The 23,526-nt window shown below is 51.7% G+C and overlaps 1 protein-coding gene across 5 annotated transcripts in view; it reads right to left on the bottom strand.

Moving 5' to 3' along the window:
* NR6A1 (nuclear receptor subfamily 6 group A member 1) overlaps nucleotides 1-23,526 on the bottom strand; it is a 72,357-nt gene that overhangs the window by 16,576 nt on the left and 32,255 nt on the right. For 4 of the 5 annotated variants that reach the window (XM_050980809.1, XM_030231280.2, XM_050980810.1 and 1 more), the window contains one exon: nucleotides 2,110-2,340. In XM_050980809.1, the coding sequence (XP_050836766.1) occupies nucleotides 2,110-2,340 (231 nt within the window). Of the gene's footprint in view, nucleotides 1-2,109; nucleotides 2,341-8,780; nucleotides 8,872-23,526 lie in introns of those variants that run through there. The other variant, XM_050980811.1, reaches the window with a different exon arrangement.

Here is a 23,526-nt window from a genome sequence, read left to right as displayed (position 1 = left end):
CCCCCAGGTGAGGGACCCGCGCTGCCCCCAGACCCACAGCACACCCCTGACCCCCAGGTGAGGGGCTCTGAGCCACCCCCAGACCCACAGCACACCCCTGACCCCCAGTGAGGGGCTCTGAGCCGCCCCCAGACCCACAGCACACCCCTGACCCCCAGGTGAGGGGCTCTGAGCCACCCCCTGACCCCCAGGTGAGGGGCTCTGAGCCACCCCCTGACCCCCAGGTGAGGGACCCGCGCTGCCCCCAGACCCACAGCACACCCCTGACCCCCAGGTGAGGGGCTCTGAGCCACCCCCAGACCCACAGCACACCCCTGATCCCAACTCCCCCATCTCGGCCCCAGTGTGTTTTCCAAGGAAGATCCCGGTGGATTTGCAGTGAATTTAAGAAGTTTCAGTGCCTCTGACAGGCACCTTCACATGAGCAATGGCCCAGAGGCCAGCAGCAGCCACATCTAAACCATGTGGTGCCACTGGGGTGTGGCAAACGGGATGGTCACTGCACGGCCAGGGCAGCAGAGCTGTGCCACCTGTGCCACCAAACCAAGAAATCGCTGCTTTTAACAGGTAACAGCAATTCCAGAGGTTAAACACACACAAACCTGGAGCGAGGAGTAGAGATGTGACACTGAAATCAACCACAGCCCCTTCTTTAGTACTAATTTCTGAGTTACTTCAGACTGTGCATCCTGAAGGTGGTACCACAGCATTCCATCACCTGTGCCCACGTGGGGACCAGGGGGGGCTGTCCCTCACCTAGGGGGCTGTCCCTCACCCAGACCACAGCTGTTCCAACCAGAGCAGGCGGTCAGGGAAAACCCTCACACCTCACCGTGGGCAGCAGCTGCTGGTCTAAGCACCCGTGACAGCAAACAGGTAAGACCTCTTGGATTCTAAAAGCCTGTTTAAGTGCTTTAATTTTTTTCTTGTTAGTAGATTGAAGCATGGAAATAGAGACTACTTTGCTCAGCATAAATACAAATATTCTCAAAATATTTAAACACGCTTTCAGTTAACACAGATTGTTCCTCTACATAGGAATGAAGTAGATCAGAACTTAGGATCTGTGCATAATTTTTAATCCATGCAGGATTTTGCTGAAGTTTTGGGGGTTTTTTTGCAGGGAGTTTGGGAGGCAGAATTGCAGTACAAGATGGCAGCCAAGGGAAGGGTGGACCCCACGGTGGCAACGTCCCCACTCTGTGCCCTCCCTGTGGCTGTCCAGTCCCCACGGTGGCAGTGTCCCTGTTCTCCATGGCCGTGCAGTCCCCACGGTGGCAGTGTCCCCACTCTGTGCCCTCCCTGTGGCCGTGCAGTCCCCATGGTGGCAGTGTCCCCACTCCCCGTGGCCATGGCAGTCCCCACGGTGGCAGTGTCCCCACTCCCCACGGCAGTCCCTGACAGTCCCCACAGTGGCAGTGTCCCCACTCCCCACGGCAGTCCCTGACAGTCCCCACAGTGGCAGTGTCCCCACTCCCCCCGGCAGCCCCCACAGTGGCAGTGTCCCCACTCCCCATGACAGTCCCCACATGGCAGTGTCCCCACTCCCCCTGGCAGTCCCCACAGTGGCAGTGTCCCCATTCCCCGTGGCTGTGCAGCCCCCTCAGTGGCAGTGTCCCCACTCCCCATGGCAGCCCCCACAGTGGCAGTGTCCCCACTCCCCATGGCAGTCGCCACATGGCAGTGTCCCCACTCCCCCTGGCAGCCCCCTCAGTGGCAGTGTCCCCACTCCCTGTGGCAGCCCCCACAGTGGCAGTGTCCCCACTCCCCCTGGCAGTCCCCACATGGCAGTGTCCCCACTCCCCGTGGCAGCCCCCTCATGGCAGTGTCCCCACTCCCCCTGGCAGTCCCCACATGGCAGTGTCCCCACTCCCCATGGCAGCCCCCTCATGGCAGTGTCCCCGCTCCCCCTGGCAGTCCCCACATGGCAGTGTCCCCACTCCCCCTGGCAGCCCCCTCAGTGGCAGTGTCCCCACTCCCCATGGCAGCCCCCTCAGTGGCAGTGTCCCCACTCCCTGTGGCAGCCCCCTCAGTGGCAGTGTCCCCGCTCCCCCTGGCAGCCCCCTCAGTGGCAGTGTCCCCGCTCCCCCTGGCAGCCCCTGGCGTTACCTTTGCGGTTCATGCCCATCTGCAGGCACTTGAGCAGCCGGCAGTACTGGCAGCGGTTGCGCTGCTTGCGGGACATGACGCAGTTCTTGTCGCGGCTGCAGCGGTACACGCGCTTGTTGCAGATGCTCCTCTTGAAGAAGCCCTTGCAGCCCTCGCAGGAGATGATGCCATAGTGCAGCCCCGTGGCCCTGTCCCCGCAGATCAGGCAGGTTCGCTGATCCACCCGCTCATCTGCAAGGCAAGAGGGAGCTTTGAGAGAGCCTGGCCTGGCTTGTGTCGGGTGGCTCTGACTGAGGGGCGGCCACAGGATCCATCCCGCAGGGGCAGCTCCATCCTTCCCTTCCCCACCACCAGGCAGGGCCCTTGGGGCTCTCCATCGACCTTCCTGCTGCTCTTAGCAGAGAGGAACAGAAACTCCAGTGGGGAAAAACGGCTTCTGAAACGTCCCACCTCAACTGCACAGAGCAGGGTGTGCAAACACAGAAACCTGGCAGACAGCAGTGACTGTGAAATCCTGCCACATCTCAGACTCCAGGGGCACCTCTGCCTTCAAAAGCCTCACTGCCCTCGTGAGCCACCGCCCAGAACCTGAGAGTACATCGTTACAGAAACCATCCTACAGCTGAGCCACAGTGATGTGATTTCACTGGTCCTTTTCCAAATCCTTGAAAAGCCTTTGGATGACTAAAAATGTAAATTTCGGGGCTCTCCACAACAGGAGCTGTCACATTAAATTCAGTAACACTGCCTGAGGGAGAGAGCAGAGATGATGCTCGGGCTCAGTCCAGACAGGGATGTCAAACGGAAAGGAAGAAGAAAATAATGGTGAAGAGACCCAGGTAGTGCCCCCAGAATCCCATCACCTCCTACTGCACAGGCAGGCCTGAACCTCACTTCAACCAAGTCAGCTATGCTTCAAATAAAGCCAGCAAGTTGCACCAGCAGCTCTTCCTGTAGCAGATGTTCCACAGCTCAACAGTTTAACCCCTTGCACTCCAGGCCAAGCTGCCCCAGCCCCCACCTCATGTTTTAACCCACTAAAATCCCTACAGTTGCAAACAGATCTGCACTGCAAAGGTGGGAGCCATTCAAATACATTCAGGGACACACAGATCTGCAGTATCCCAGTAGCCTCCATGGGGCTGCTTTCCCAGATGTCAAACATTACCCAGATGACCAGATCACCCTGGCTGAGCCAGGCACCGAGAAGAGAAAGGAACCACACTCTGCTGCTTCTCACTCCATCACACCCTTCCTAGAGATGCTGGTTAAACCAGGCTGGCTCTGGTGCTCCTTGGCCTGAAGGCAGGACAGTGCCATTGCCCACAGGGACAGAAACACCCATGGCCCAGCAGGACCCAGGAGGTGGCAGGGGCTCTGTGGCTGCCTGCAGACAGAGCAGGGCACAGAGCAGGGCACAGCATCTCCCCGTGCCCACCACCCACACTGGGAGCTGGCACTGGGCACTCACAAACCCACTCCATGCCTGGGGTGCTGCCCACACCCACTGCTCCTGCCTGCACACAGACCTTCCCCAGCCTCTGGGCAGCACTGGCTTGTGGAGATGAGCTGGGTCAAACTCGCTCCAGCACAACACCAAGCCGATTTTCCTCATTTAGATCTGACCAGGGAGTTTTCTGAGACAAAGGTGTTTATCCACAGGACGGATTTTTGGAGCAGCAGGAGGTAAGAGTCACAGTGAAGTCTTCTCCAGCCTCAATAAAGCCCAAGCAAGCTGACAAACCAGGGTGTAGCTTCTTACTGCTGCAGCACATGTGAATGCAAGAGAAATGAATGAGCCAAATGTTTTGGGAGCAGAAATTAAACCAGTTTTCAGTTACACAAGCCAAGTAAAAATCTGAACCAGCTGCTCCTACTCACAAGCAGCTTTCTCTAGAGCTTAAACCCAGTAGAAACCAGAACCGATCTGTGTTAATCTCCAAAAGGTTTGCTATGCACAGCATGCACATTTGCACTGTTATTCAAATTTCACTGTTCTAAAACATTAAAATAAAGGGATGAACAAAGGAAATACAAACTTTAAGTGAAGAAACATTCCTGATTTGCACCAAAACATTCTCAGTTTCACATGACAGACCACCTCAGGTGTGTGCTGCACCCAAAGGAATGTGGGTACAACCAGGAGTGGGGCTATCTGAGCATCTCTGAAGGGAGACAGCTAAACATGACTTTGTAGCCACCAAGTGCATAATCTCCACCTTCAGCAATCTGATAAACGCGGGGAGGGGGCCGGGGATTAGCCAGGACAGAGGAGTCCTCTATCTGCAGGGTTTAGCTCAGGCTCAGCTTAACTCCCAGCCCTCCCCCTGCTCGCAGAGCAGTGCCATAAATCCGGGGCTCAGCAGCAGTGCCCGGACTCGGGGGGCAGCACCGGGAATGGCAGCGGCTCCCACCCATGGCCAAAGGCAGGACACGGGCTGCTCCAGCCCCAGGGCTCCCTCCTCAGCCCGGCAGGCTGACCATGTCATTGAGGGCCCATTTCCAGGCACAGCTTGTTTTGTTGTGGGAAGAACAGGGCCGTCACCCAGGCAGTGTGGGAAGCCCGGATGATTGAAGCGAGGAGGAATCGGAGCCCTTCCCTCGCCATCTCCATCTCCCCAGCAGAAGGGGGAGATGGTGTGAATGGCCCCTGGCCACAGGAACTGCACTCACCTCCGGCAGAAGCTGCTCCTGGGTTTGCAGGTTAGACCTGGAGACAGCAGCGGCACACACCGGGAACAAAGACAGACCCCAGGAACCACAGAGGTGGCCGTGCTCCCCACAAACAAAATGGGAGAGGAAAAATGACGGCCTACAGAGAGTCTTAGAGATTTAGATCTTCTAAAAAATCCTGCAGGGACCATGGCCAGGCCCACACTGCTGCCGTGTACCCACGGGTTTGCTGCTCCTGACCTTTGCCAGTTTTCACCCCACGTAATGCAGCGCCTGGTGTGGGTGAAGGATGGGAGAGATGGGGCAGAACCACAGGAAACTTCACAGAAATGGTAAAGCACCAGCAAATCTAAAGCAGTTTCGCACTGAGGGTGCTCTGAACTCCCTTAACCTTGAAATTTCACTAGAATATCAAAACACATAAGAAGAACAGCAATTTTTAAGTGAATAAGCCCGCCCTCCTCCCTGTCCCTGTCACTTCTCATCTCACTGATTGCTCTGGTTTCAAACGCTACACAAGACAACACAGATTAGGACACAAAGCAATTGGTAAGAAATTTTTCCAAATACCTGTTTTATTTCAGAGAGAGAGAGCTGAGGAAGCTTCCCTCTACCCCCTCCCCAATTTTCCTGACGGGTCTTACATTTAACAAACTCATACACGGGATATTCCGGCTTTGTTCTCCCAACCCATTGTAGCAGGGGCCACTAAATCAAACAGTTGCTGCTACGACAAAAGCACTCACAAAAATCTCAACCTCATCTTGAACCCTGAAGATTTTTATGGCTACTCCCTCACTAGCCCCTCCCCGAAGCCACATTAAAGGATGTATTGTTTTCAGAGGTCATGGTAGGTTTCATACCACATACAATGTAAATTCTCCAAGAATATGATGATGTTACACAAGAATCACAGAAGACTGAGTAAAAAAGAGGAAAAAAGCTCTCCTTATGTGTGTTTTATAAGACAATACATTAAATTTTAAAAGCAATACATTAAATTTTTCAAGAAACTGCCTTCTGCCTTCAGCAAAATGAGCAGTCTTGATTTTTTTTTAACAAAATTCCTGTGAGTTTCCAAAAGGAAATATCTTACAATCCTGCTGAAACACATAGCAAAGACCCAAACAGAAAGCACTACAGCACATGGATGAGATTCTAAACCACACAGCAAATGAATCAAAGCACGGGGACACACACCCAGCACAGCCCTGTCACTGCTCCCACCTGTGCCAGCCCTGTGCTGGGAGTGGGGAGTGGCACTGCCGCGTTCCCAGAGGGACCAGGAGCTGGCTGCAGGTCCCTAGGCTGCCAGGGGCTCAGCCCCAGCTCTGGAGACCCGACTGAAAACTCTACAGCAACCACAGCTCGCTGTGAGATTTACCTTGGAAACCTGGTGGCGTGCTGGTGCAGCCGGCCTGGAGGATTCTCCACAGTGGGGCTTTACGATGGAAGAGAAACAAAGACTTAATTTCCAAAAGTAAGGCCAAAAGTGAAGGCACAACCCCTCACCCAAACCCCAGAACAGACAGTGCTGGGATTTGGCCTGGCTAGAAAGCAAGAGGGAGAACAAGAAAAGCTGCCACAGGCAAAACTTCCCATTTATACAACAGAACGTGAATTTACAGCTAAGGAAATCTTTTATGGCTGAAAAAAAAATTACAGGCAACACTCAGCACTGCAATTCATAAATACATTTAACCTCTTTTCAGCTGTGTGCCAGTTATTTGCTTCTTGATTAACTGACCCTCTCGCAGCCCCCTGCAGCACCCTTTAGCTGGGTTTAAATCTCAAGCTGCTAAATACCAGCTGTTTGGGGAGGGGGAGATCTCACACATGTGTTACTTAAATCCCAACCGCATCTCACTCTCCTCTCGCCTCTGGTGATGCCTCGAACAGAAACAAACGTGTTGGGGTTTCTTTTCCCCTTTACTTTTCCTAACGATGTTTTTCGTTGTCAATTTTTAGTTTCAGGAAAACCATCCTGTGAAATTCAAGCCCCAGAACTGGAGGAACTCCCCCCTCAGTGCGGGGCGCTGCATTGTCCAAACAAGCCCACCCCCAAACCAGGCGCCTTTGCTCCAGGGGCCTTTTTTTTTTTTTTTTTTTAACTTATAATCGATGAACACAGGGATTAAATTTTCTGCGCGTTGGCCCCTGCTCGGGACGGCAGAGCCCGCGGCCGGGCGCACAAAGGGCCGGGGCGTCCCTCTCCTGCTCCCCACCGACCCCGCAGATGGGGGTCCCACCCCACGCTGGAGGCGGGCGAAGGCACCGCGTCCTGCCTGGCCAGCCCGGCTCAAAGAGCAGATTGTGCTGCCCCGGATCAGGCCGGCCGCGGTGAGAGCTGAATAGAATTAACCCTCTGTGAACTAAAACAAAAACATTTGTGTGCCCAGCTGGGAGAAAGGTTAATTTAAATGGACAACCCTCCTGTAAAAAAAAAAAAAAATAGAGGGGAAAGAAAGAGGAAGCCTGCAACCTTATTCCTTGTACTGTAAAAAGATGTTCTACTCACAGTCCCATTTTAAAAAGCAGCAAGTGAGTACTGGAAAGAAAAGAGGCGAAATGCTGTACTAGAGGAATGGCCAGTGCATCTCTGGTCTCCCTTTCCAGTAATGAAATCCCAAACTCACAGTCTTATTCCACCCTGATTTCGTTTCTGCCCAAGCAGAGTTCAATCAAAGGAAAACCCCCATTATAACACCCAGCAATCATCAGCTGCTCCTTTTCGGCTCGGTATAAATCACGAGCGTGCAGCTGATGAAACCCATCACCCTTCCCTTGCCTGGGACGCATCTCCATTTGCATATCAAAAACTCATCTGTGAAATGCAACTTCTCCCGGGCAGGGGAGCCCCGACCCCAGCCCCGCGCCCCACGGACCGCACGTCCCGGCGGGCGGGGGCTGCCGAGGGACACGGGGCGCTGCGGGACCCCCGCCCCGCTCCATTGTGCGGGACGGGGAGAGGACGGATCCTTCACCCCGGCCAGTTGTTGCACAAAGAGTTTGGAACAAAAGCCCTCACACCAAAATGTGCCCGATGGCCGGGACCGCAGCTGGGGACACGCACGAGGGTCTCGGTCGCGCTGCCCACGCTCACAGGCCGACCCCGGGTTCAGTCGCTCTCACAAGTGATCAACTTCGCTGATCCAATTTTAGCAAAATAAAGCTCCGCGCGCGGCCCCTGCCCTGGCCCCGGCGCGGCCGCACGCTCCGAATTAACCGCTGGGTTACACCGGTTGGGTTATTTAATTGGTACATTACAAAGCGGTCGGATGAAGCCCTGACTTAGCTGCCCTAAAACCTATTCTCTTGGCCCTACTGAAGCTGTCTAGAGGTGCAACCACTGAGAAGGATGCTGAATTAAGAAAATCTGAAACTAACCCCACCCCCAGCAGTCCGGGCTGCGGGAGCAGGGCCTGGGCACAACAGAAACAGCGACTTCTCCAACGTGTGTTACCAAACACGCCATGCTCTCTTCTGAAATATTTCGTCCTTACTCTGAAGGTGAACTTTACCGCTGTCTTCAGTCACAGAGGGGAAAAAAGGCTGCAAATACCGGGGGGGGCAGCGCCGGTCCCGGGAGGGCGGACGGGCGCTACCGAGCGCCTCCGTGACCCCGGTACTATCCATAATTAACGATACTAAAAAAAGCTCCTCCAGATGGTCGGAGGGATTAGGAAGTTTAAAATATAAACAAATTAGGCCACAAAACAAACTAATGCCCCTTTTTTTTTTTTTTTAATTGCATAATCCTGCTCGCTGCCCAGGGCTACGCTGCCCGGCCCCGCGCCCCGGGAGCCGGGAAAAGGCAGGAAGAGAGGAAAACCCTCACGGCTCCTTGTCCCCGCGGTCCCGGGCGGTCCGAGCCCCGCACGCCGCACCCCGCGGGCGCCGGGACGGGGCGGCCCCGGGCCGGTAGCGGCGGGGGCAGCGGCCCCGGGCCCGCGCAGCCTCCGGCGGCACCGCCCGGACAAAGGCCCGGCCCCGCTCACCTTCCATGCAGGTCGAGTCCCGCTTCATCCCCGGCCGGCTCCTAGGGCCGCCTCATGGCGGCGGCGGGCGGGCAGCCCGGCTCGGCCATCGCCGCCGCCGCGGGCGGCCCTATGCTAACGACGTGATGTCAGCGCCGCCCCCGCCGCACCGGCCCGCGGGGGGGCCGGGCCCCCGCCCGCCCGGCAGAGCGACTGAGCGACTGACCGACCGACCGACCGACAGACAGAGCGACTGAGCGACCGGCTGAGACCGACCGACAGACGGACTGAGCGACCGGCTGACAGACCGATCGTCCGACCGACAGACTGACTGACAGACCAACCGACCAACTGACAGACTGACCGACTGAGCAACAGACTGACCGACCAAGCGAACGACTGACAGACTGACAGACAGACTGCTGCCACCGCCGTGAGGCATGGCCTGGGCAGTTGCCAGGAGGTATCAGATCCTGGCCATGACCACCAAGCACTGGCCATTGGCCACCAGCCATCCCTACTGGCCACCACTTGGCACGGTCCTTCCAGCAGCTTGGCAGGGAAGCTGAGAGCTGTTCACTGAGTATGAAACAGATACCAGTGACACACACATCAACAAAAGCCAGGGATCCCCAACATGAAGATAAAAGTTGCTCAGAGCAGCTGTGGCTGCTCCATGCTTGGACCTGTTCAAGGTGAGGTCTGCACAAGTCTGCATAAGTGAGACACTGGAGTTTAAATCCATCACTGACTTAGCTGCCCATCTCCAAAAAGGTACCACTGGCAGCACTGGTCATGATGAGCTCTTCATCAGACACAGCCTCATGTGTCTGCACCAGAAAATATTCTCATGAAGCTCTTCTGCCCCTTCATTCTCCCTCTGGGATGAACTCAGCCTGGGCTACAGAGCAGCTCATGTGTCCTTAGTGCCCAATAAACTGTCCTGTTACTCAGCTGTGTTTGAGCAGCCCAAACCAATGCTTACCACACCACAGTGTTTAAGAGAAGGTCCAAGAGCATTTCTGCTGATGCCCAATCCAACCTGTCATCCAGATGTCTGGATGGTTTAAAACTGGCTCTGCTCAAAAGCCACAGTTTGCTTCTGTTCCTCATCCTGAGGACTGCAGCACCCAACTGCGCTCTGAGAAATGCCTGGCTTAGAATAAACAAGGCTCAGAGGCAACAAAAGAGGTCATATTTCACTCCATCCCAAGCCTGAAATTTTATTGCTTTCTGGTGACATCCAGCAATGCAAATAACCTCGTGAGCATGCAGGGCAGAGCTCAGTTGTGTCCTCCTGGCAGCCTGGGCCCCCTGCTCCAGCTGACCCTGCTTGGGCAGGGGATCTGGCCACCAACCCAACCCCAACTCCAACCCTTCCATGATTCTCTCTACTCATAATCCCGTTTTTAACCCAGCATTTCTGCGCAGCAGGTGCATTTGCAGGAGCAAACTCTCCAAGCTTTGCTGATGAGGTAAATCTGTGCAATTCTGTGTCAGTGAGACCCTCGTGGGACTGATGTCCCCTTGTCCACAGCCACCAAACCCAGGCTGGCTGAGGAGCTGGCACCGCCCTGGCAGCGCATGGCCAAGGTAAGGCAGCCCTGGCTGCACTATTGACACAGCTGTTTGCAATTGTGCTGCTCCCAGAGCTCCACATTCTTCATCCCCTTCGAGCCCTGAGCCAGCTCCCAGCACCCCTCGGAGGAGTGTGACCAGAATGCAGAGTGCTTATTTTGTAAAGCTGCAGCGTGGTGTGGACACAGCAGGCTGAAATGAAGAAAATCTCCAGATAACACAAAGTTGCACCCACAACTGCTGTTCGGACCCAAAACACAGACACACCAAAAAAGCCGCCAAACAAACCCACTCCCACACCTCCCCAATTCTGAAACTGCAATTATAGACCAAACCTGGCTGGGAAAAATTATAATTGTCAAACAACCCAAATCTTCCAAATTATTCAAAACTCACATTAAATGCACATGGCAGTTTATCAAGCGAAATCCTTAAGGCAGAAAAGAATTGCAAAGATCCAAAACTATTCTGTAAAATCACAGGCCAGCTGGGAATGGGCAAAGAGACAGGAAAAATGAGTTCTGTTGTCTGACCCAAACAGCCATGCAGTAAGTCTGGGCAAAAGGAAAATTAAGTAGCTGGTTCTTATTTTAGCTTCTATCAGCCAATTCCCACACCAGACAGAAAAGCCTGATGCTACTGTAACCAACATCTAAGAATTTACAATGACACCAGTTCACAACAGTAAAAGCCAAAAGCATTGCCAAAAAGTGGGCAAGTGGCACTGCTGCCTGCAAGGGGTTTATTGTCCTGATGTTAAAGCCATAAGGGACAGGCACAGGAAGCAAGAGGAGGTCCTGCCCCTCTCCCCCTGCTCCCTGGTGACGTGCCATGAGATCACCATTCCAAAGAGAAGGAATTCTCAGAAGATGTGACTTTTTTCAGAAATATGGAGACGAAGTGGCATATGAGCCATCAGAATGGATTGAACAGTGCCAGGCCAGCACAGCTCTCCCAGGACACTCTTTGCCAGTACCACCACTTGCCACAGCCAACCCCAAAAACTTTGATGAAAACCCCGAATCTGGGCAGAGCAGGGTTGGCAGAGCTGTGTGGCCCCAGGACAGGGGCAGCCCTTCGTTGAGCTCTTGCTCTCCCACCCACGGCCACAGTTTCATAATTCCCCGTGCAGCAGCGGGGCTCTGCCCATTTTCATGACAATCGGGGCTCTGTTGTGTCCCCGCAGTTTGAGCCATCAGCCCCTTTGTGGCAGGAACAAAGTCCGGGCTGTGACAACAAAACCCAGCACATCTCGGCGCTGAAGGCGACAAACCCAGGGCTGCCCCCACACCACTGAGCCGGCCACGGACCAAACGACAACACCGAAGGAGATTTGATTTCAAGCAACGAACAGATCCTAAGGAAATACCCGATCCTGGCTCAGTTTTCACATTATCCACAATGGTGCTGCCGGCAGCACCTCTGCAGGGCCTGAGCCTACACGGGTCGGCAGGAACCTGGGGAACGAGACCCAGCGCCCTCAGCCAGAACAGCCTGGTTTGCAAATGTGGCTGAAAAAATGATAAAAATTCAGATTAGCACATCTCAACAGCCTCGGTACTGTGGATGTTACTGCTTTCAGGCACTGCAGTGAGGGAGCTGGTTGGAGGTAAACACAGCGTGTGCTTTCCCCAAAAGATCTATTCCACTCATTATGTATGCAACTATTTCAGAGAAAAAAATTTAAAAATTAATTAAATTGCTTAGAGGAGCTATGGAAGAAACTGCAAGGAATGATAATAAACATCCACCTGATGTCTGAGCTGCTCTTGAAAATGGTTTAACAACACATCAGGTAATTCCTCTCCTCCCTGGTGTTAAACACACCAGGAGTGTGGTGTTAATAATTCTAGTGAAGGTGGTCACTTAGTGCACATAAAACTAAACTATTTTCTCCTTCTTACTAGTTTGATAGGTCGTTGTGTAAATTGAATCCTTCTATCAATTTCTGGTTTTATCTGTTTATTTATATTTTTATTTGCCTGGCTACCGAATTTGCCATCCCAGACAATTGAGTGGTTACAAGAAGCCTTTCATTGCACCTCTCTTGGTGGGTGACACACAGCAGAGAGCAGCTCTGTGTGACAGAGGAAAAGGCAGGGGGGAGGTTAAGGGCTCCTCAGAGAGGTCGCCTTCAGAGGAAAAAGGGAAAACAAATGGGATTGTAGGCATGGGAAGTATATGGTTTTACTGCCTTACTGGGAAAGTACAAGAAAGGGGAATTGCAAAGGGAGAAGCTTTACATTTCTATGAGGAGGCAATCGAGCTCCATTCCCTTCCTCTGGGATAGCTCCATCCATTCTAAGAGTGCATCTCCTGTAGCTCCCAGTAACCAAATCAGGTCACACAGCCTCAGAGCACCCTGGAAAGCACGGGGAGGTCCTTGGGCTGGGTCCTGGCACCAGGAGAGCCTCACAGAGCCCCGAGCACTGCATGGCTGGAGCAGCAGCGGGCCTGGGGCAAGGTGTGAGCGTTGCACCTCCTCCTGTGGGCAGCTGTTTCTGCCAGGGGTCGATATTGAGAGCCCACGGTGATGCAGCAGGGGGGCTTTGTCCTGGTGGGTCCCAGTGCACCCAGCAGCCAGCGTGGACACAATGAGCCCAAGCTCTTCATCCAAACCCAGGCAGAAGATGATGTTCAGCAGGGTGCAGGGACAGAGCAGAGGCCTGTAGGCTACAAGGCAGAGAGTATCTCCCAGATTTGAAGAGGTGGGAAAATTCTGTGCATTAAAGTGATCAGCTGAAAAGACAAAAGATGACTTTATGCCAGACTTACACAAACTGCAACCACACAGATAAACCAGCCTGCTGCAGTTGCTGGTGTTTTTAATAATAGCAACAACAGAACAAGTTTGTTATTATAACTGTAGTTACTATAGTTCTGAACAGTATTTACAAATTCCAGTTTGTTGGTGAGCAGCAACTTTTTGTATGCCCAGGGAAAAACAAACAAACAAACAAACAGTGAGGACATTTCCTCAAATTTCAGGTCAGATGGCAAAATAATGAAGAAAAACCTTCAGAATTACAAGTGCAGCCAACATGTTGTTGGAACTGCAGCAGCTTGGCAGTTTCTTTGGTGTTGGGTAAAGTCCTGTTTGGGAACATCCTGGCTGCTCCATGCCCCTTACGCAGCGGTGAGACTCGGCAGAGGGACGGGGAGGTGGCACACGGTGACAGCACAGAGAGACCCGCGGGATGCCGAGCAGCCGGGCTGGGCAGGCACGGAGCAGCGCCTGGACCGTGTCGGGAAACAGCGGCGGGTCCGCGCCCACGGCTCTACAGCCTGTGTGACCGCGCTGCGCTCCAGGGCTCCGGTGGCTCGGGGACACGGGCCCGGCCCCGTGCGGGGTGCCCGCGGCTCCGTGCGGCCGCCGCTGGACGGGAGAGGGCAGCACCCGACCGGGGACACGGCGAGCGACACGGCACACTGGGAACGGGACACCGGGAAAGGGGACAGCACTCAGAGAACGGCACACCGGGAGCGGGGCTGGACACACCGGGAACGGGACACCGGGAACGGGGACAGCACACCGGGAACGGGACACCGGGAGCGGGGCTGGACACACCGGGAACGGGACACCACGAACGGGGCTGGACACACCGGGAACGGGACACCGGGAGCGGGGCTGGACACACCGGGAACGGGACACCGGGAACGGGACACCGGGAGCGGGCACACACAGGGGCCCTGGCGCAGACCCGGAGCGGGGCCGGGCCCCTCCCGGGACACCCCCGGAGTATCCCCCGGCTCTGCCCAGGCCGCCCCGAGCACGGCACCGATGCGGGCCCGGTTTCAGCCGCAGTTTTCGTTCCCTCGCCCCGAGCAGCCCGCTGCACCCTCCCCTCCCCTCCCGGGGCCGCACTGGAGGGCCCCGCTCACCGGCTGGACGGCGCTTCGGGTTCAGTCTTCCTGCAATTAGCTGTGCTGTCAGTAGGAGCAGATATTTAGAATGTCCCTTTCCGCTCCCAATCATCTTTAAGTATTCAATTTGACTTGTTGAAGTTTGCAATCCTATTTTCCTCTTTTACAAGAAAAGGAAAAGCTGACCTGAAATGTCCTTCCAAAATTAACAAAAACAGGAACAAAATTATGGAGGAACTATCTGAGGAACCCTCAGACTTCCTCTTTGTACCCATGTAACCAGCCAAGAATACATCCGTGCAGAAAACAGCATATTCACTGAAAAAACCCTCATCACCTGAACTCCCAGCTTCTGTAAGAACCTCCTGCCAACACCTCAGCTTGGAGACTGAGTGATTTACCATCTACAACCATCTAAACAACGTTTACTTATTAAGATGAATTCAAGCTTAAATCAAATTGTGAAATGTCAAAATCTATGGAAAGTATATTTATTAGAAAGGCCAGGGCAATTGAGGACAACAGCACAGGACAACAGCACAGGAGAAATCCCCATATTCAAAAAATCCTTGTGGCTCCTCTAGAAAAATGCTTTCATCATTTTAAGTTTCTGCTGTTGTAAATCTGAGGAGAATGCCCCCATGAGCTACACAGGTTGTCCTGCCTGCAAGGTCAAACCTGTGTCCAGCAGGCTGTGTGACTTCAGCTCAACACTGCAGAGCAGAATGGTGCTGGGGAAGTTCTTTGTATCCTGTGCAGTGCTTTGGAGCAGCCTGGAAATCTGGGGCATTTCTGCACTGCTCCCCCCTCCTACTAATATTGGTTCCAATTCTGAGCAGGGCAAGAGCTGAATCCTGAAAAAAACATATGTTACTTCCCTGTCTTCCTCCTGCTAAACCTGATCCTCATGCTTTCCTTCTGATAAACTGGATAATTTATGCATCACCTGCACCAGCAGCTCCCAGGCCCAGATACCACCCACCCCAGTTAGCACGAGGTTCCAAATTAAGATGTATGTGACTGCAAAGAGCCAATTTTATTAGACAAACATTGGGGGAAAAAAAATCTTCCATCCTCCTCTCATTTGTGAAGCCACACAGGGCAAAGTATTCCCATGCCTATTCCTGACAGGGAGCGAGGCTGCCCCAGCACAGGGGCTGCTGCTTTGGGTGTTAAGACTGAATTGAACATGCAGTATTTAAGACAATTAGGTTTTCAAAGAAACTACACTAAACATTTCTTTCATGTGTAATCAAATTATGTTAAAGCAAACCTCATAATTTAAACCATTCCATTGGTCAGCTCCTATTTGTTTTCCCTGCACCCTCATTTTTGCTCCAGATCTGTCACATTACATTAACACCTTTCCTACTCACTGCCTACAGAAATAACAGCCTTCGACATGCCTGCACAATCCATTTGTCCTGCTCTAATTACTTTTTGACATAGCCTCTTCTGCTGTTATCTTGCCTTTTCTGACCTCTGCCTGTATTAAAGCCATTTAAAACAATCTTTACTCTCAGTATCTATTGTGATGTGTCTTACATGATAGTGCTGGAGTATCAGGCAGCGACATTTTGTAAATCAAATATTTAAATCTGTGGTAATACGATCGTGTACTTGAGGAGGAAAGCCACGGCATAGTGGTAACAGCTACAACTGGCTGCTCACAACACGAGCCCCCAGGACTGCAGCACATTTTCAGGATGAAATTTCTATAGTCCTAAAACTGTTCTACATAAGGAAGCTGCTCAAAGATAAACAGGGCTTTCTATGTACTGAGGAACTTCCCTTGATTTCACAAATGGGGGGGAGAGCAGGAGAAACTGAGAAAAGTGGTCATCCTGTACAAGAGAACCCAAACAACCTCCAGACAAATTGAGCAGACGGGAAGAGGATCAGGCAGGGTGCACCAGCAGTGCAACACACGACAAATCACACTCTTCTTCAAACCCAGAGAAGAAATCATGAGTCTCTAATCCCAATATCCCTCTGTTTTCATCAAGCCCATTCAAAAACTGTGCCCTCATTTTCTTTTGTGGTGTTTCATACAAGATGAGCCTCTAATTACCAGCTACTTCCCCAGCTGAAGCAGAGGAGGGTCTGCTCTGTGCCAAGTGTCTGCTTTGGAGTCAAGAACTTTTCCACGTGGTGGAACTAATTTTTTGGATATCAAGTTGATCCCGACGTATGTATGTCTCACTATACAGTCCAACTACATCTTTACATGCTATTTTCCACATGATCCAGCCTCGTGCTCACTTAATTGGTACCTAGTCAATATTTTACTCACATTTCAAGAGATTCCTCAAACCTACATTTGCTCTGGTTCATTTACAGGGTAATTATCCAGCTCACACCAAGTCTGGCCTTCTAGATCCAACCAGTGCAGACACAGGCACAGCTCTGCTGGGAAAGCACAGCTCTACACTTTGTCTTCCAGATGACAGCACTATAAAACCGACGGGGGACAAAACCAGAGTCAATTAAAATACATTAAATGCAATGCAACAATTCTATGATTTGTCATAGAGACTTTATTCCTTTGAATCCTTCTGACTGTGTCCCCAGGACATTAAATCCCACAAATGCTGTGGAAAGCTCTTCCCACAACACTTCCCTATGCTCATTTTTATTTTCCCCTTTCCTGTCAGCAGCCCTGACCACAAACCTTGGCCTCATTAAGGCATCTAAACAGAGAAGGGACCCGTGGCTGCACAGAAGGGACCAGAGCAGTCTGCTGGGAAAGCAGGAGTGTGAGACGATGCTGTGCTGGAGCACAGTGATGGAAAGGTTTTTCAGTGATGGTTTTCCACAGGACATCCAACAGCAGGAGCAGATCATGCCCACAGGAGCTGCTGAAACAGTGAGGATTTAGGGCACCAACAGCAACAGACAGCAAGGAGCCAAGGCCATAGGGATTCCCAAATTTCATGTCTTGTGTGTGAAGAGGCTCCAAGCTCCTCTGTCCAGTGCACAGAGCAGCATCTCCTCCAGAGCAGCTGCCAGCACAAGTCGGGGCCCTAATTCCTTGTGCAGGAACCTCGTGCTCGGAGCAGCCCCGTGCTAGGACCGTGATTAGTCCTTCACAGACGCCTCTGAATTGCCTGCTGGAGGAATCCACCTCTCCCCTGACTGCCTGGGGACGCGGGCCCGAATTAGGGGGGTTGATTTCCCCTCATTAAGCCTGTCCTGAGCTGCTCTCTGCAGGAACCAGCCTGGCCACAGCTCCCACTGCAGCTCCAGAGACAGGCTGGAGCTCCAGAGCCCGGCACGGCTGCTCTTCCTGGCTTTGGGAGGGGAAATGGCAGCTTGGCCAAACCAAACTGATTCTCCTGCTCCCTCTCGGGGCCCAGGAGCAGTGCAGCCGAGCCCCACTCACAGCACGTCTGTGTGTGCAGGACAGACAGACAGACAGCTGCCCTGCTCTCTGCAGCCTTGCTGGCTGCCATAAATCCAGTGCAGCACAGAGGGTTTAGCCTGAGGGATCCTCTGCAACAGAGAGGTGCTGCAAGAAATGTGAGAGGGTTTGAGAGGAAACATGTAAGATTCAGATTTGAAATTAAAATGATCTGCCCGACAACAGCGCCTGGATTTCTGCATTAAATTTTTGACATTCCAATGGCATGATACGTTTGAGCTGCTCACCCAAGATAATCCCACGCGTTTTTTTAGGAGTTAAAAATTAAAATCTGCATTAGGGTTTTTATCATCCATCTTGGAAACAAGGCAAATAGAAAACTCCCAGTGCTCACCACCAGGCATCTTATCAGCAAAACTGTGGGGCTCTTTGTGCTGTGTTGTGATGACTTTGCAGCACACATACTCCTGAAAACAGCCCCTGCTACTCACAGGAGACACCCTGGATGCTCAGCCCCAGAGATCTCACCATGAGAGACACACATCTGAGAGAACAGCCCGAATCACACTGCGAGAGCTCCTACACCAGATTTAGCAAGTTGCACTTGCACTACGTCTGCAGGAGCAAATGTAAGATGTTAGACAAGGGCCACACCAGGGTTAGACACACTCAGTATTTGGTTAAATCAGGAATTAGACTCATGAGTTCTAGAGATATGAATGTCACTTAACCAAACAGAACATAAACACCCACAGGGCAGCGACCCTCTTCTTTAAAGGAAAAGACATCCAGCTTTTCCTGTGTGAGTCTTCCCAAAGACTAATTACATTATTGCTTGTTATTTGCAACAAAACATGAACATTTTCCTTATGCCCTGAGACACCAGTGACAGAGGAACCTGAACACCCTCACCTCAATACATGCTACCATGCAGGAAATAAAGCACTCTGATCTAGTCTCATCCACCCACTCAATTGCTCCAAAGTTTGCTTGCACATATTCCCTGCAAGTCCAGGGAGAAGCTGCTTTCTGCACTGGCAGTACAGCGAGCAGGGTGACAGTCTAACACGGTGTCCTGCTGAGATCCAAGAATAGCAATGCCTTAAAAGGCAGCGATGTTGAGATCACAAGGAAAAGAGAATTAGGGCACAGCTGTGGAGTTCTGTAGGCTAAAACATAGACTCAATATGTCAGAGAAAATTAAATCACAGAGCTACATGTAATTTCTAGTCTCATTTGGAACTTTGCTGTAGCTGTGCAGAATTGGTGCTCGGGTCATACATGTGAGTCTCTGTGTTTCTGCACACAGAAATAAAGCATGAAATTAATTTAAAAAGAAAAACCAAAGGAGTAGAATGCCGCAGTAACACAAACAGCTATGTTTGGAAGCTATGCTATGTACATGCTACTGCAGCTCACACACAGTTCTGTGGGCAGCTCTGGAGGCCAAACAGCTAAGCCCCAGACCAGCCTGTGACACAGCCTCACCTGCAGCACAAAACAAAGGCAAAATGATCTGACAAATCTGAAAAATGCCAGTTTTTCTGCAGTTGCCAGATAAGTGAAAGAGACCCTTCCTCAAAATTGAAGGTATGAAATGTGATAACAAACTTTAGCATAGGCTTTTCCCCTTGAAGATGTTACATTTCTCAGAATAGTATGTAGATATAAATTTGCCAATATTTATTTATCCTTGAAGCACCAGCTTCTCCTCTGAAAGCATTCAATATCCAACAGAATACAGCCTATTATCCTCTGCCAATATCTACTATCTCAATCTGTGTCCAGCTAATGAATTTTTGGGATATCAGGGTCTGTGCCCCAAGCCAGGAGCTTGGTGCCCTCCCCAGAGCCTTCCCCCAGCTCCAGAGATTCTCTGTTCTGGAAGGCACCGTGGCAGAGACCAGCACAGAGGGGTTTGATGGCAGGACTGTGGATTCCATGGGAGTCCCTGGATGAAAAGCTGACCTTTAGGCAGAGCAGGAGGGGCCCTCCCGGCCCAGTCTGGACTCATGGAGCAGCTGAGCAGTGCCTCGCCCCACAAGAGACCTGGCTTTACCTGACCAGCAAAATTACCTCTTTAAAAGGCTCTGAAGGCCAGGGACAGATAAGAGAGAAGACAGGAGATAAAGCAGCTGGCAACAAGGGAGCAAGACTGATTGGGATGAGGTGTAGATAGCCAGGCTTTCCTAAATCCCTGGTACTTGAGCAGTACTGTGGTACAGAACAGCAAGAAAACAGAGGTTGGAAGCTGCACATAATTACAGCTGTGTTTAGCTAAGTGTATTTCCTGTGGAGCTCACAGAGCAGGGCTGCACTCAAAGCTGGTGTGTTGGTATCAGCCCTCCTTTGTCCCTAAAGAGGTAAATTATACTTCTGATTTGTGTATAAAGTTCAATAGCTGCTAATGGCTGTGCTTGAGCTGCAGACAGAGCTGTGGACTGACATCTCCAGGAGTCAATTCCTATGAAGGGTTAGTACATTCAGAGATTTTACAAAGGAGGAGAGTTCAGCAGCCAGGAGGCAGGGAGAAGTGAAAACAAGCCAGGGAGGGATGTGCAGGGGCAGCCTGGTGGGGTCTGGCTGGGGAGCGGGCTCGGTGGGCCGGGACTCGTGTGCCTGTCTGGTGAGTGCCAGCCCTGCCCACAGCACTGCAGCCCGATGACCGCTAAGGGTCATCGGTTCCAACCCGAGCTGCTCCATGATTCTTCCCAGCTCCTGCTGGAGTTCCAGAGCTGTGTGCACGTGGCAGTGCTCGGGAGAAGGAGGAATGCACCGGGATAGCCATCACAAGGGCAGGAGACACAGCAGCCCGCAGTGATGGAGGAGAGCTCTTCTGAGAGCTGCCGGCACCGAGAAGGGTTAACGGGGCAGCTCCGGGGCACAGCGCGGCACGCAGGGGCACACGTGCCCACCTCCATCTAATGAACAGGGAAATGCCAAATGCGCAGATGAATCTCCTTTCCCGGGCAGACCGATGTACTACCTACTTTAGGCACAGCCCGGTTCATACATATGCGATGTTCTTCACAAACACCGCGCGTGGTGCGGGGAACAATCCCCTAAGAGAGGATGCAGAAGGAGGTCACAGTTCTCCGGGAATGTCTCCGGGAGCGGAGGGAGCCCCGCACCGCACCGCACGCGATCCCCGCCCAGCCAGCGCCGCTCGCCCTGACCCAGTTTCCCGCAGCATTTCTGCATAGCGACAGAGGTCCGGGCGGCACAAGCGGCACCTCCCAGCCCACGGCATCCTCCGTGTCCCAGCGCTTCCACTGGATGTGCCCAGCCTTCACTCGCAGGCATTGCACATAAGTGTCAGTAAACACAGGAAAAGAAGGAATTAGAACAACAAAAATCCTGTTTCGTTCACAGAATAACCCTCGGAAGTAGATACAGGGCTGTGAGAGTGGCTACGTGAACATCCACCCCATGGATCCTCCTTGGGAGAAGCCTGGCAGTGCCATTCTGGCCAAAGCTCTTTCAAAGGGACTTGGCTCGTTTCTGGCTCATCTGAGCATTCCTGTTGCCCTGAACCATGCCTGCCCTTTCACTTCCAACAAAAGGAATCCTATTTATTGAGCCACCCAGAAGATTACAATTCCTTCATTACCCCCAGCCAAAGCTCCGATGCTGTGAGGAAATGCATTTTCCCACCCCAAGCCCCACACCCCTCACGTACTGTCCTATTTCCTACTCCCTCAGTCCCTATGGAATTACAGTGTATTGACTGCAGATATACTGGCAGTTCTGATGTCATCTCCAGGCGTTTTCTTTTTAATTTTTTTTTCCTAGGTGAAGCATCTTTATGTCCTCTTTTCTGAAATTTTGCGCTGAAACTATAACAAGCCAAAAATCTCTTCAATGGGAAATTTCACAAACGGAGGATTATGACTTCAGCTCCAGAATAAGCAGCAGGAGCAGATGGAACTCTTCAGAAACAATGATTCCATTTTCATGCAAATTTCCTTAGTAGTTAAAAAAAGACGACGAAGAAAAAAAACCACCAAGATATCAGAATGGTCTCTAAATGGAAGATTTTTGAATGATGTTAAAAGCAAAGGGCTGGTAGCTCTCCAGAGTCCCAAGCATTTTAGCGGCAGCCGGGGTGAAAAAAAAACCGTGACAAACTAAACCCAGACTCCATCCCCACTCAGAGTCAGGATAAGGGAAAGGGAAAATGGAGTGCATGTGTATTTTAGTTTTTATGATTTTCAACATCCTCGGCTTTGTGCTAATGCACACTTCAGAGCTAATTCTTATGCTCTTTAGGAGCACAGGCTTCATTCATGAAGCAGCATGACAAAAATTCTTTATCCACTTGATGACTACAGAAGGTGACAGGCACCGAGAAGCAGCCAGCCACGGGGACCCTGCCAGAGTGCTAACCTGCAGCGCTGCTCCTCGGAGGACAGCGCTCCCCTGATTGCAGGAACACAGGCATGCATATTTCATAGCCCAAGTGTGGAAACTGAGCCAATTCTTTTGTTATTAATACTGGCAGCGTACCCTAAAAAACAAATACTGCACAGAGTTAGCAGACCCTGTTTCTGGCTTTACTACTGACTTCTTACTCAGTTTTGGTCTTGTGCCTTAATTTCCCCCTCGTGTTTACTCCCCCGGCGAGAGAATTCGAGCTGCTCCCTCACTCTCAGCGTGCTGAGGACAACTGGCTTTGCCCAGCAGAGCGTGCCTGTGCCACACTGTGGTGCCAGCCACTGTCCTGAGGTGCATGCAGCTCTCAGGAGCAAAGGTAATACTCCAGCAGGCCCAGGGAGTTCCACTCTCACAGGCCACTCTGTTTCTCTGAGGTTTCAAAGCCAGGAGGATGAGCAGGGGTGCAGCAGCCCAGCGCTGTCTGTCAGGGGGAATGTGCAGCCAGGTCCCTCCTGGGCAGAGCTGCAGCCACCAGGGCAGCTCCTTCCGACCAGCCCCTCCAAACCCAGGCGTCCCTCCTGCCACAGCTGCTCCCTGATGCTGCTCCTGATGTTTTGCAGTGAGGCTTCATAAACGCCTATCAATTCTATCAAATAATTTCTATCTCACTCAGTTTCACATTGATTTTTTAAATTAATTTTATCTTTCCTTTTTCATGCAAAAGGGATAAAATTTGGCCACAAATAAGGCTGCCAAGAGCAAAGGCCTCTGAGCCATGTGTTCAATACCAAGAATACTTCTGTTTAATCCCATTCTACCTACACTTATCCCTTTCATCATGTCACTGGCCAAATCTTTTCACTTTGAATTTACTCTCAAGCTGAATCTCTTTCCTTCCTCATCAAGTTAGATGGATTTAAGCAATGACAGCTACCAAAAGGACAGGGCACATACAAAATAACTCCAAAAATGGGCTCAACAAGGTTTATTTTCAATCTCTTCCCTTGCTTACTTCTTAGCAGAGGATGTAAAGAAACAATTTCCTCACTTAATCCCTCCTTGACCCAAATTAACTTTTTCCAAACTATTTTCTTAAATAATTTCTTTATAGTCTTGCCTGAACTAACTTGACAATAGGCCCATCTCAGTCTCCCAAGGAAAGGAAGAGAACAGCAATGGGAAGGGATAAGAAGATAATTTAGTTGGTCTGACCAGCACAGCCTCATTGAGAGCGTGCTTTAAAGTGTTTTATTCTGTCCTGCCACATTGGGGTGGTGGGGAAGAGGGGAGGTTCAGATTAATACTCTGGATTTCTCTTTATTTCTCAATAAAGATGACACAGGAGGGAAAAAAGACATGTGTCCTTTAAGCCCCCACTTCTTCAGCTGCTGGTCTTTGTGGTATGAAGAGAAATGAGACCCATCTGCCCCGGGTACTGCTTGTCTGGATCAGCACACTGGATCTGACCAGACTCATGGGAAGTCTTCCTTTGTCCCTCCACTAATTTTTCACAGCCTTTCTTCAGGATTGGAATTGGCAGAAAGACTCGAGGATAACCAGGGGAAGCACAAGGGAGCACTGGCATTGCCC

This window comes from Serinus canaria, chromosome 17 (genome assembly GCF_022539315.1).
Source record: "Serinus canaria isolate serCan28SL12 chromosome 17, serCan2020, whole genome shotgun sequence".
NCBI lineage: Eukaryota > Metazoa > Chordata > Aves > Passeriformes > Fringillidae > Serinus > Serinus canaria.
Note: the sequence above shows the minus strand (reverse complement) of the source record. Positions and strands in the feature narration are given on the sequence as shown.